This window comes from Anopheles ziemanni, chromosome 2, assembly GCF_943734765.1.
Source record: "Anopheles ziemanni chromosome 2, idAnoZiCoDA_A2_x.2, whole genome shotgun sequence".
Lineage (NCBI taxonomy): Eukaryota > Metazoa > Arthropoda > Insecta > Diptera > Culicidae > Anopheles > Anopheles ziemanni.
The window spans coordinates 55,130,695-55,145,463 of record NC_080705.1 but is presented as its reverse complement, the minus strand read 5'-3'; the positions used below and the strand labels follow the sequence as shown (position 1 = coordinate 55,145,463).

The 14,769-nt window shown below is 45.2% G+C and overlaps 1 protein-coding gene across 3 annotated transcripts in view; it reads right to left on the bottom strand.

The window, feature by feature from the left end:
- Nucleotides 1-14,769, bottom strand: part of LOC131282396 (transcription factor mef2A) — a 61,061-nt gene that overhangs the window by 12,343 nt on the left and 33,949 nt on the right. For all 3 annotated transcript variants that reach the window (XM_058311850.1, XM_058311849.1, XM_058311848.1), the window contains 3 exons: nt 12,242-12,322; nt 8,995-9,192; nt 8,840-8,900 (listed from right to left, as the gene is read on the bottom strand). In XM_058311850.1, the coding sequence (XP_058167833.1) occupies nt 8,840-8,900; nt 8,995-9,192; nt 12,242-12,322 (340 nt within the window). The remainder of the gene's footprint in view (nt 1-8,839; nt 8,901-8,994; nt 9,193-12,241; nt 12,323-14,769) is intronic.

Sequence of the window (14,769 nt, the reverse complement as noted above, 5' to 3'; positions counted from 1 at the left end):
AAACAAGTGTAACTCTTCACGGCTTAAACCTTAAACACGTTGACTGCCTAACGTTTTTGGCACACTTTTTTAGTACATTTTTTTTTGATAAAACTTGCTTAAAATATTTATCAAACCGATGGTTTTCGATGGCCATTGAAGGACTTAGCTTCCCAAAGAATTTATTTTTCATATTACTACAGGTTTTATGTTGCATTTTCATTCACATATGGACAAACATTTGTTAGAACTAATGACAGCTGGCTATCAAAAATGATAGCCATGGCAGTCAACGTGTTAATTAACAGGTTGGTTTCACAAACGACAAGTGCATAACACAATCAATAAAGTTAATGTAACATTATGCGGAAAAAGGCATCAAATAAAAACTAGTTCACTGGCATCTCGTCGCTGTCTGGCATCTGCAGAATTTTGTCGACTTCCGGAAGCCAACAAAAATGCTGCCGGCTCCAACTGGCACACTTCCAGCAACGTCAAAGGTCCCCAGAAACAATGAAAAGAAATCTTATTAAAACAAAACAGGAACAGACACACAAAATAAGGCAACTCCTGAAGGCGGAAACTAAACCAACCGAAATGGCGTCTCTCGCTGGTTCGGACAGTACGTGCCATTTTTCTCAATACGTCACGTATTTCACCTCAAAGAAGCGTTTCGTGAATAAAAATGCTAGGTGACACTTGCGCGTACTTTAACCCCGTTTACGCCGGGAACGTGTTGTCGGGTCAAGAGGCTAGCCAAATGAAAATTAAGGTCGCCACGCCTGAAGGAGCTCCGTCAGGAAGCTGCGAGTAAAATTATGCTAGCAATTAGCGAACCTTCAGAGAGAAGGACAGCACAGGTTTGCATTGATTTATTATTTATCGTAAATCAATGCAAACCTATGTAGTTCTGATAACCTGTACTATTCTATAGCATAAATAATAGAGTTACTTTTGCAGTTTTAGTTCATTTATTTTGTATATTTTAATTTCCTCTACTATCTTGTGTGTTTTTCTCATAGTTTACTTCAGGTCAAATATATCACTAATTCAGGCGTTTTTTTTTTCAAACCCTAAAACAATAAACAAGTCGATGACCTAAACTGATAACGAGCAGAATGTTTGCGTAAAATGCCATCCGGAAATAGAACCAACATTCGATCCGTGAGTGAAAAGAAAAGAAAACAAACCCTACGGAATTCGAATTGAACCGCCGAACCTGGGCACCTAGAAGACAACTTCATAAAGGCTCGAAGACTTCACGATGGCGAAACGGTGGATGCACTTTTGCAATGCGATCGCTGACCTTATCGACCGACCGAACTGCACCTCAACGACGACGGGGAGCTGGGAATCTGAGCTATTTCCTTTGCCACACGGTTGCCAACCCGGTCCCGCCACCTTTCCCCACGAATGCAGGGTCGTGTGGCTGAGAAAGTGTGATATCGAAAAATTTAATCTACATTTATGATGCCGCATTGTCGCCGCCAGCGTCATCGCATGGTTGCTCGGGGTGCGTAGTCCGTCCATGGCTTTCTGCCAACGCGAACCCCGACAGAGAACACGTCTCGACGACGAGGCCGCCGGGCTTGCATTTTTTTGTCCATTTTAATCTCTTTTGAGGGGGGAGAATGGGGGGCCGAATGTGTACTCTGTAATAGCATTCATATGCGCGATGCACTTCTGCGATCACGATACATCTAGACCGGAAGCTTGCTGCCACGCTAGATCGATGGGAGTTGAACGAAAAGTTGATGGAATTAAAATTGCAAGACTCATTTGTAAGTTTTGTGTTAACTTCGACTAAATCACGTAATATAGAAATTATATCTCTCCTCATACAAATAACGAAACGTTTATTTCTCAAAAAACATCAAACGAAGTAAAAAACTAACCTAGGTAAGATTGTTCTTGAAGTATAACTTGATGATAACGAAAAATATTTCGTTACAACCTGAACAATTTATTTCATTACAATTATAACTTATGGGAAACATAAAAAATTGACTATTAATTAAAAACAAAAATTGCAGAAATCCTCATAAACTTAGAAACTCATCGATTCATACGCTTCCAGCGAATCTCCTATCACGAAACTGACACCTCCTCACATGGCAGGAAATTGGCAGCATCTCTTCAAAATGTTTTCATCACAAGTCCAACGAGCGAGAAGAATTAAAAACCTTTGCAAGAAGCAAGAGTCCTTCATTATACTCTTTAGCAGGGGTCGCCACAATTTGGCTTGGGTTCAGCAGGTTTTATCCAGCTAGAACAAGAAATTGCTATTTGAACGAGGTAATGGAAAACATTGCGATGTCCAGATATGTACAACTGTCAAAACCTGTCATTTAAAATACATATATATTTTTTAAAAGACAAGTCGCAGCGAACCATTTTTAACACAAGCTAGTGCAGCATTCTAAAATACATTTTAAGTGCTGTCATTTTGTTATATGGTGAAAAACAAGGTTCACATAAAACATTTGTTAAGTCTGTTTTACTTGCTGAATGTACACCTAAAACATCGGTCGCGATGAAAAAATCAAAGTAGAGATGACGATTATTTTTTGTGTTGTATCAAAGTTATGTAAAAATTAGTTTTAAAATTGTGAAAATAATTAAAAATATAACAGTAAAAGGCAATAATAAATCGATGTTATATATCTTATATACTTTACTTTCTGATTAAGGATATTAAAAATCTTCATGATCGAAAAAATCAAAGCATAGTTTGAGGTATCTGCGGTTTCGGTATTTTTTCACAATCTGGCAATTCGACAATTGTGGGCCGACCTCTTGCTACATGGCATCGTTTTTCACCAAGATAAAGCGGAAATAGCTTTTCCCGCATCGTTTCTACGACAGGAAAAGCTGCCGAGGAAAAGAAACCGTTTTAGTTCGTTTCGTTCGCAGTGAAGCGTTGCGATAATAAATCTACCCGCAACGTGTTAGTTAGAAATCACCAAACAAAAACTGTATGCATCTTGTCGGCCTTTGCCGGTGCATCATCACACGACGGCACAGTTCGGGGTTGCACGGCCAGTGCGAACAATGGCCTCGTAAGGTTGTTTCGCGAGCGTCTCACAACGGCACATGTAGCCGCGTAACTAGAATCATTTTCGTCCACTTCCGCAACAACACTTTTCTCCGAGCCGGTTCACAGCTTCTCCCCGCTGACTCATGCAAATGATGTGGCTCGTAATTTGTAGCTCACTTCCTACCTCCGGAGAAACAACGGGGCACAAGGCATTGTATTGCTTCGCACTTGGATGGGAAACGATAGCCAGAACGGCCTCCGAGGTGTTGCCCAGGAACGCAATCTATCGTCAGCGTGTCCACTGAGAAGCGTCTCCTACGCGAACGAAAGCTATCTTCCCGGGTGCAACAAAGAACACTCAATCAGCATCTTATGGGTCAGCACTTCCGTGCAACGCAAATTAGTTTTAACGATCTGCTATCGTTCTGATTGGTAACGGTTTCAAGTTGTTGATGCAAAACGCGTAGGAAGTAATAAAAGACGGGTTCAAATTCATAAGCCAACTTGACAACTTGTTCGCATTTCAAAGTAATGCTTATTAAAGTCTTTGTCTTTTTTTAATTTGTTACAATGCCTCATTGCAGAAATGATCCAAACGAAACCTCTTAACACTTCGACGTCCGCACAACTCACAGTGTCGCAACGCTTTACGACCGGCACGTTTGCACTAGTTCCTCCGTATGTGGCCGTCCTGTTTGATAATTCTTTTTTAATATTTATTAAAATTTACGTACGAACAGCAACGCGCCCTGCGAAATTTGTTTACTTTCCATTTGATATTTGTTTACATCCAGTAGTCTCTGGTGCGTGTCAGGAGACAGCGTTGACAGCACACCAAAAGGATGTGAACGGATGCAAACTGTTGGCAGTGATATTGAAATAAAATTTGTCGGAATTTTCGGTATCGAAGAAACCACAAATTAGTGTCTTTATTCCGATCTAATTATCACGCCAACGTTATCGCGAAGAGGCCTTATGGTGGCTCGCGCAGCCCTTTTATCCCCTTCGTGGCCTAAGCCCCATCGCTGCTGCATGGGCCTCGGCCGCTGTCACATTGACTGCTGGTGCAGCTGACAGCGACGGTGTTGTGGTCTCATTCTAGCCGCAACATTCCCCCGGCCAGTGACAAAACAAAGTGTTGTCACTCTCTGTCCGTCCTGCTGTCGGCTGGCATCCAGAAAACCATGTGGTACGACGGCAATTTCGTGGCGGTCGATTTGTAGACACCGCAATTCGTCGCCACCGGCGTTTCGTTTACCGTTCGTAAACCGGCCAACCCGTCCATACTTGGCCACGATGGTCTTGACGTCTCTCTGCCAGCTGCCCCGAGGTAAGTAACCATCGGCAGCAACCATTTCATCTTCCTTCTTTGCAGGTCTTGGCTTATCAACAGCGGAGGTCGGTTTTTTCCCGTCTGCACTTCCGACCGCTCCCGGCACTGTTTTAAATCGGAAGACACCGGGCCGTGGGACCGGGACGGTGGCAGGATCGCGCAACTCGTTCACTACGCTGCCGATCATGCGTCGTTTACGTCGTCCTCGTGGGTGCTGCAATGCACGCTTATGAATACGCGCCCTTGTGCTTTCGTGTTCGATTTCCATTTTTGTACCGTGGTCGGGCAATTGTGGCACCTCTGAAATCGAACCACCCTGGTAAGGAGTACTTACGGTAGTAAATTTGGCATATTCCTTCATGACCCCGTTAAGATTTCCTTTTTCTTCACAGCAAACGATGTTGTACAAGTAGTGCGGAGCGCTAGTGGGACTCGAACGAATAGGTCCGTATACAGTCCAACCCAACCGGGACCTTTCCGCGACTGGCTCACCAAATCCTCCGTCCTTTGTGATGAGTGCCGTGCCTAAATAGCAATTATCAACGCCGATCAGGATCCGAGGGACTGCTCGGTCGTAGGACGCTGGTATATCCTTTAGATGTTTGAACCGCCTCGCAAGCTCTTCTACGCTTACGGATTGCTCACGGAGTGCAAGACTTCTCACAGTGTGTACCTTTGGGAGCTCAAAGATCGTTGCCGAGGGTTCCTTTCCCGAAATCCTTAATTTCACCCGAATAGAGTCCATCTCCCGTTTCACCGTATTCCCCGTCCATTGCAGGTTAACTGGATGCGACTCCCCAACAAGCCCCAGCTCGTCGATCAAGGAGCGATCAACCAAGGTCGATGATGCCCCATCATCGAAGAACGCAAATGTATTGACCTTTCGGCCATCAACTCCATACAATACGACGGGCACGTATCTGAAAAGAGCGTCGTGACCGTTCATGTGCGTATTGCAGTGTTCGGGTGCGCGTCCCGATCCGTTTACTGTTGTGGTTGTGTGCGCGATCTCAATGTTCGTTCCAGTGTTTACATTAGTGATGCTCGTTTGGCCGTAAACAGCTGAATCCTCGTTTCGCTCCGGCTCCGGATGGTGCGTGTTACTGCCACTGTCGTTATAGTGGAGTAGCCGGTGATGCATTCCGCGACATCCGTTCTCGCCACAAGTGTCCCGCACGCGACATGGATTGTTGTGGTAACGTAAGCATCTTTGACAAAGTTTTGCCTCCCTCACCAGTGATGTACGTTGCCGCGGGGTAAGGTCGAGGAAACAGTTGCAGTGTACCAAGGACTGGCACCCTCCACTGCACGCTACGCAGCGGCCATCCTTCTGGGTTTCCGCGGTGTGGTAGTTCAGCCATGGTTGTCGCTGCTGTTGTTGTTGCCCGCGGTTCATGTTGCTGCGCAGGGGTGCTGTATCCGTCCTCGGGCGGTCCGGCGTCCTGCTGCTGGTAATAGTGGAAATTTCGCCACTCACGGCCCTCGCAACTCCCGCAATCCACTTACCATACTCCGTTAGTGACACTTCCGGCAGGAACTCTTTTGTTTGCGCCCACTGAAGCCGTAGCGTAGGGGGGAGCTTTTCTGTTAGCTCCTTAAGCAATGCGACGTTACATTCATAGTCCCGTAAACCGGAAATGCGAATGGTTGCGCACATATTCCGCACCGCTTTCCCGTACGCCGCGACAGTCTCCAAACGCTCCACTCGTGGTCCAGGCATCCTTCGCACCTTGTCGATCAGCGCCTCAATTATAAGGTCCGTCCGACCGAACTCCTCGCGCAGCACGCTCATCGCCTCGTGCAGGCCTTCCGGGTAAAAAAGAAGCTGCTCCACCGCCTCGTACGCCGGTCCTTTGAGGGCCTTTTGGAGCCGGAAGATATTTTCTACGTCCGAAAATCCACAAACTTCGGTGGATGTTTCGAAGTTGGAGATAAACATCGGCCATTGCGTGATGTCCCCCGAAAACGTCGGTAGATCATCCGTAATCCGCCTGGCCGCCTTCTGTGTCGCGTTCAGCTCACGTGTGCACTGTGATGGTTCCCTCACGGTGCTCGACGGCCCACCATTTTCCGCTGCCGGAGCCGCCATCGCGTCGTGCCGCTCGCTGGTGGCAGGTTGGCTTCGACCGGCACGGGAATGGTGGAAGTCGTCCAAGTATTGCCGCCATCGCGCATATTCTTGGGACTGTCGTTCCTGGTAATCCAGCCGATTTGGTGCAAATGCCAACGAGTGACGCCAACTTGCACTCGCGGCCATGACTCCCGCCGTACTATGACCTACGGTAGGTCGTTCACCCGGAGCGGGGTGAACGCTCGACGGGCGGCTCGGCGCCATCGCGGCTTCGGCTGGTCGCGCACCCGGAGCAGTGTACGGGCTCGACGGGTGGCCCAGCGGCATCGCGGATTCGACCGGTGGTGCACTTGTAGCGGCGAGGTGGCTCAACGAGTGATCCTGTGGTATCGCGGTTCCGGCAGGTCGCGCACTCGGAGCAGTGTACAGGCTCGACGAGTGGCCTGGCGCTATCGCGTATTCGGGCTGCTGATCACTCGGAGCAGTAAATTTGGCCGGCACGCCTTGGATCGAACCTCTTTCGATTGCGATGGCGAGCTCCTCGAGCTCCAGCTCCCGTTTCGAGATATCGATCTCGAACGCCCGTCGCTCCAGCGCGAAGCGTTTCCGCGCCAGCTCTAATTCGCGATCAACGATCGATGGTTTTGCGCGCGATGGCGACGCTGCGCTCGCGCTTCCATCTGAACCCGCGTCACTATGTGTTTCGTTCTCCATTGGACCGGCGACTCGCGATGTAGACCCTTTGGCTTTATAACACCGTACGAATAACACCGAATTCGCGACGCAACACTTTTTAGACGACCGGGCACTTTAACTTCTATCCGCGGTGCAAACCCTCCGGTTTTACAGCACCGTTCGAATAGAGGAAACGTAATTTGTGGAATGTCGGTTCCACAATGCTCACACAATAATTTGTGGAATGTTAGTTCCACACTCACAAACCTAATTTGTGGAATGTTGGCAGTGATATTGAAATAAAATTTGTCGGAATTTTCGGTATCGAAGAAACCACAAATTAGTGTCTTTATTCCGATCTAATTATCACGCCAACGTTATCGCGAAGAGGCCTTATGGTGGCTCGCGCAGCCCTTTTATCCCCTTCGTGGCCTAAGCCCCATCGCTGCTGCATGGGCCTCGGCCGCTGTCACATTGACTGCTGGTGCAGCTGACAGCGACGGTGTTGTGGTCTCATTCTAGCCGCAACACAAACTGAAACGGAGCCATTACATCTATAGATGTACCCGGACCTCAAAGTGTTAATATTTTTTTATATTCTTAAATGTTATAACAAGAAAAAAATCCCAATTTGATAAAATACTAATCATTCATGTTCAAAAACAATTTTAAGACTTATAGATTAAAAAGAATTAACTTTTAAAAGTGAGGAACGTTATACCGTCGTCTCATAAATAGGAAATATTTGTTACATACCTTTTCTGCTTGTAAGACAAAATTTGCGCCAAGCAGGAGCGGCTTGAAGCTTTCGACAATTTAGCTGAAACAAATTGGTACCAATCGTTGGTTGCGTCTCTACTTGCTGCGACTACACTCACAAAACGCAGAACAGATCTGCGGCAAAACTAAATCCGGAACTGTCCGCTACACAAAAGCCTATCTAAACCAGAGCTAAATCTTAGTGCACCATGTTAGAATCGTTCGTTATAACACTAATCACAATCTACGGACCTACACTGCGAAAGCAAAGGATTTCTACTGCTCCCTGGATGGTTTCCTCCTATCCCTGCTGCCCAACTCTGTCATCGGCAAGTTTGGTTATCCCCGTGTCCCAAGGTCCCACCCCGCATCACGCAACGGAAGCGGTAATCCCCTAGGCCCTTAGGGATGATTTGGAATTATTTGATTAAGTACACCGATGCAGAATTGGGAAAGAGGTTTGGGCACAAGAAGTACTAAACTCGAACGAATCGGATGGTGCCGTATTCGATTAGAGCCGTAGAGTTTTGGGGCCACGAGCCTACCCTTTACCCCAACGAAGATGTATCTACCGGGTTGCGGTGAGTAATTACTTCGCCCAAAACTGATTACGACTCGAGAACGGAATCGAAGCCCCGCATTGCATGTTGCTTCGCAAGCTACTATAGGTTATGATATGGCATGGCTGTTAGTGTGAGTGTTGATGGAACGGTCAATGGAATGAGGTGGTGAAGTTCTGGTTAATAAGATCCCGGGGTTTCTGTTTTGGCTACACGCAAAGGCTACACGGCAATGTCTGTCAGTACTCGATCACATTTTGTTGGAATGATGGAAAACATGGCCGCAAACGCGGACAGCATAAGCGTCGCTTGCATTTGACTGGCGACAAATCGAAGGAAGCGGGGTTAAATTAAGGTGGAAGTGGAAAAGGACGTTCGAGGGTCAACATCGGGAAGGCAGTGGTTATTGGGTTATGGCTACTTACAGCTGTCGTCCTCGTCGAGAAACGTCTGCCCGAGACAGATGGCTCCAATGATGCCGAAAAACTGCCCACCGTCAGCACGCGGGAGGGAAACCAATAGAAAGCAAGTGTTAGGCACGCGATCCTGGATCGGTCGAGAATCGATGAGGCATACTTACCGCCAGTGCGCAGTGCACGCCGGCATGCACCACCTCCACGATGTAGTAGTCCAGCAAACATCCTTCCACCTTCTCCGGCCGAACTGGCCGGTAGGGGTCCTCCGAGGTGACGTTGGTGGGGTAGGAGGGCCGGCAGCCGTAGCCATTCTCCTCGAACCACGACACGCTGCCGGTGCCCAAATTCAATAAATCACTATCCTGCAACATAAATCGTGTTTGACGGAACGAAAGAACGAAACACATAAATTCAATTATTGACCGATATCTTTAATTAAAATTTAAAGTATTTCTCTGTAACTGAAAAGCCTACATTTGCCTAGATCGATCAAATTCATCGCGTTTCAAACATCACACCAACGAAAACATTACAGTTTCGACTTCATAACACAAATGTACCACTCCCACAGAGTTCTAAAAGACCCAAAGTTCTGCTCGTAAGATCAAATCCTTTCTGAACATCTACCGAAAATGACGATGACGTTTGATAGACGACGCTTGAGGGTGTCGTAAAGAAATGCGAAATGGTGTCCCCATAAAATGGAAGAAAATATGGCATCGCATCGGAAAAAGTCGGCGGAAAAGTTCTGGTTGAATATCAAAACGGAAATGTCCTGCAGGAGTTAATACTTTTTATTGTGCTAGTCGGAAAAATAAATCATTTTGGCCCGGGGAAACCCTTTTATCTGACGACACTTTTTCGTTGCTATTCGTAACTTCAAGGTCAATGAAAGTTGCTGTAACGATAGCAGTTTTTCCAACAAATCCATCGAACAATATAAAAAAGTAAAACATTCAAACACACGCGACTCAACACGTACTTAAACAATGTTTTAAACAATGTTAGTTCTATTTCGTAGGAATTATTTAATTATTTATGTTTCAAATTTAATTCAAATAAGAAATATTCATAACGATCAAACTTTGATCAACCCATAGGAGCTGGTTTGTGTACCACTAATGTGATTCTTTTAACTATATTTGGTATCAAACATTAGAAAATACAAACAGAAAGAAAATTTCACCCTCATTGTATGAAAAGTGAATACCCTCATATTGCTAATTTGATGAAACAAATTAATGAAACGTTGTAAACAATAAATGATACAAAACGAAAACCACTATCCTTCGTTTCAATATCTCAGATTGAAAACCTGAACTATTGATGCAGAAAATCAATCCAATTTTGGCGCATCAACGGGAATCTAATGTAATTGAACCAGATTCAATGGCGTGATCGCATGCCTTCAGCAAATCAAATCGAAAAACAGAAGGGAAAACGAATGCAGCGCCGAGTGAAAATTCTCGAATTCTCGGTCCTCCTTCTTCCTTCCATTGTTCCACCGGGAAAGAATCGAACATCAATCTCTGAACCATATTTAACGAGTACCATAAAATTTCTGGTAAAAAAGGCACGAAAGAAAACCATATTCCAACGACCCCGACGAAACAGCAAGGTCGTTCCCAAACGCCATCACGAAAACACCAGTATATAGAGTTTGTCTGCCTGGGTGCAGCAGAGGAAAGGTGGAAACGGAGTCAAACCAAGAGAAACAGGACCTCTTAACCACCACGAGGTCTGGCGAACTTTTGAACGCAAAACATCGCGTGTAGCCTTTTTTTCTGGCGACTCGTCTGTGACGCAACATACAAACATACACACACGCAAAAGTAAACACTTTACGAACTTTTCCTCCCCAGACCCCAACGTTGCGATATCGAACGAGATTTCGCACATCCTCAAAACTGCGTCTAAAAGGACATTTCCGAATCTGTTCACAACGTTCCGAAGAAACCGGGTGTTATCTCTCGCTCTCCTGGGAGCTGTTATTTTACTGCTGCTGCTGGCAATGGCTCTGTCTCTCGCCACCATGCCGGAAAATCCGTCTGGTGCAGGACGGATACGTGCTGACTACATAGACCGGGTCAAGGTCGTTGGAATGGCGCAAAACAGCAGTCTGCTGCAACCGCACCGGTTTCGCTCCGACAACTTTCTCTCTCGAACTCCCTGGACTTGGCGTTCTCCCCCATTGTCGTCCTGACGTCATACCGACGGGGTTACCGAATCCGAATCGACGAAGGACAGCGCGCTACCTTTACGGCTAATGGCATCTCCTTAACTGAGTTCATCGGGCAATGGAGAGTTTCAGTACTCTTCACTTCTCCCCATGACCTCGCTCGCTGCGAACGAAGAGTAATTCCAATTATGGTGAGTCTCCTTGTCCAACGTGCACCACCAAAGTATGTCCACAACATTCTGGCTGATTAAACACGAACATGCAACCAGGATCACCGCTGGGCAGTTTGCCGTTTAATCCATGTGCCCTGTGGGAAACAAGCTGGCAAACAGGAAGTCCCTTCGACGTTGCGGACAGGGTGTAAGGACGAGAGGCAAATGCAATTTTCACAATGCATATCTCTAGTGCCATAATGCAAAGTAATGGACGGACTATATGGAAGCCAAAAGCCAGGACGACCTCTAGCGAAACCAACGGCCGACCGGAACGGTTCGGTGTAGCATTCTTTACGGTACTCGCCGCTTGGCATACGTCCAAAAAAGTTGAACCATCGTTCGAACTTTGCCAGCCACAAACTGTCCTATCCTTGCGCTTTACCACAACAATGTTTCCTTTTCATTTTCCACCTTGCCAATTGCACGGTCCTTCCCGGCTTCTAACCTACACAAGGACGACATCGGCAGGAGAAGAGCAAACAGAAGGGAATAGCCACTACCAACTCAACACGGTGAAAGTTTGGTCCAAGAAAGATTCCCTTTCCACGGGCCGCGCGTCTAGACATGATATTACAGGATGCGCCATCCGAAGCACGCTGATAGCGTTTATCAGCTAATGAGATTAGTGCATTTCGCCATTAGCATTTTGTCTGATTGGTTCGCCCGAGCATCGTAGATGAAAATATAGATACATATTTCGCATCTGTGGGAAACTTTTGCGCGCTGGAAAAGCCCTACACTGTCGGGTTTTCTTTTCTTTACGCCTTTCGATGGCCACGACGTGCCGAACGAAAAAAAAAGAAGAGAAACTGTCGTTGGCTTTCGTGGTCGATAATGCGGTCTTCTAATTAGATCAGCATGTCCCCAGAACAAGAAGTGTAGTGTAAAAGTTTGATTAAATCCAGTTTCAATATTGCTTTGGTTAATGGTCTAACTATCTAGTGAGAAGAGCCTCAATGTTCCTGATTATATAATATTTCGTCACCGCAAAAGACTGAAGAGGATACTCGTACTTACCCTATCTAAAATTCCTATGTTTAAGTAAAAGCATATTAGGAAGATGTTCCATCCCAGCCACAGCAGACTCCATACCGTATACTGAAAAAGAGACACAAAAGAAACAATCGTCAGCTATTTTGTAATGATGGTTTAACCCCAGCAAAAAAACTAATGCACCGCGCCGAATACTTCACGCGCACGTCATTAACAACGGAGGAATTGGTGGTTAAAACATAAATGACACAAAGACCAGACATGGGCAGCTCACGATCGAAATGTTCGCTATGCTGTTTGATGCCATTTTACAACATTTCAACGCCATAAAACCTCCCCACCCGCCGCGTTCCCGTCGAAGGGTGCTGTGTTCAGCCAGTGAAGACAGAACGTCTTAGTGAACTGTCATGGCCCTTTCGGTGACGATGTCGCACAATAGCTGAAGCTCTTGGGTTGCCGGCCGTCACCTTCGAGGAAATTTTCATCCTCCAATCCCAAACGCAACGGTGATGGCACATTTTCACGAGGTGGTTTTTAAGTGTCTCTTGTATGTTTCAGACGCCTCCTCGTAGGCGGATGGTGGGTGGGAAGTTGAAGGGTTTGAAGGGAAAAGAGTTTTTTGGCATAGGCTTAGAGAAGGGTGAACGACATGCCGCCCGTCAGGTTTCCGTGGTCATTGTCGTACTGTCATTAGCACGTTCAATTTTCTAAACCCGTCGGCGCAACAATGGGAAAAACGCAAGGAAAACCACCTCCACGATAGGATGTTAACCCCTAAATGGATGAAAGTTACATTGTAACATTTTAAGACTACCTGTCGTAAGTGCAATGGTTATAATCAAGATACACTAAATGGTACTCTATTATAGTGACCCTAGAGGAAAGCAGTTTTATTTAATTTAACATTGAAGATCCCACAATGAAAATGTTTAAAAATCTGTAAAACACATGTTTCCAGTTTGAAGGTAAAAACATGAAAAAAAAAAATTTGAATCGAGTTAACAATATGATTCACGATACGCTCTAAGTTGTGTGCAATATTAAAAATCATACTGTCACGATTGACGATAAAAGACGAAAAACATTAACTATGATATATGTTAAAGTGGTAGAGTAATTTAGCCATGTGGTTTTGTTATCTTGAGTATATACCATCAATATTAAAAAAAAACTGTGGCATTTTTCCTAAAACGGTTAGACGCAAGATTTTAGTTATCAAAACGGAAACATATAAATTTAAATTTTTATTTAACAAAAAAAACTATTCACCTATGACTATTAACCTTCCACTTAAGGGTTAAGAATGCCACCACTCCGGCAAAGGTTATGGGTGTAGCGTAGCGTAACACAAGCTGCGGATTACAAGTCGGCCCTTTTTCCCGCGCTCGATTCATCCAATGGTTTACGGTGGGAAAGGAACATTTGAACCCTGTTTCCTACTAACGCTTTTCTTTTTCTCTTTATCTCTTTCACACTCCTTTTTTTCGTTAAACATATTTTCCCCATATCACCTTGTTGCCCGTTCTTGCGAAGACGTAACCAAATTAGAACGGCCACAAGTCAGCAAGTGTGGATGATTTGCCGAAGGGAGCACCGCGTGCTGTGTGTGTGTCCACAAGCGTGGAAAATGGACGAGCGAGGGTGTAGTGTGTTGAGTTGCTATAATTCATCGTGGACAATTTATGCTACCCTTGCGGCCACATTCCACCGCGTTTGTGGGCGGCATTTCTCTCTGCCGAGAGGGGGTTGGGAAAAAGGTACGGCATAGATCAATGTACAGGCGAACCTAACAACCCGTGCTACGGGGGGTGGGGGAGGGTGGGGTTGGGGGATGCGTTGACCGAGGAGCAAGCACACAATTAATCATATGATGTAAGTCGATACTTTATCTCTCTTGCTGTAAGTATTGTTTCTCCTTGAAGCGCGTTATTGATATCTTTGGGTTTCTGCAACCGAATCTGACATAATGACACAGTTTAATTTAAAATCATATGATTTACAAATTTAATAAAATTGTATGCTCAATTTTGAGTGATCATCCCTTGTTTTCAAAACTTTTTTCCTCTTTTGATTATGTATAATCTATGCCTCAGTGGAAAAGCTTTTATTTAGAATAATTTTCCCATACCGCCGCAATATTTTTTTAAATTTGAAAATCAAAAGAGGATCTATTTCCAAGAGCACTGAGTCAAAACTATTTCAAGAAACAAATCATTCATAGCTAGGTTGAAGACCATATGATTTCTTATCAGCCTACAAGTTATCTTTCAGACGGTTCCATCTTGGTGTTCATAATAAGATAAACCTTAAAATTAGATTTATTAAGGTGCCATGGATGCAAGAAATAGTGGTTAAAAGTTATAAAGCAGAGAAGAATATCGTAAATTTGAACATTAAAAATCTACCCTACTCAAGGCACAACAAAAAACTTCTGGTAAATCTAAGTCTCAAAATATAATGTTTCCAGAGGATTAAACAAGAATGGTTGTCGTAACTAAAATGTGGTTTCACAAAAGGTTCGTCTAGAATGCGGCTTCACCTCCATCCGGGAA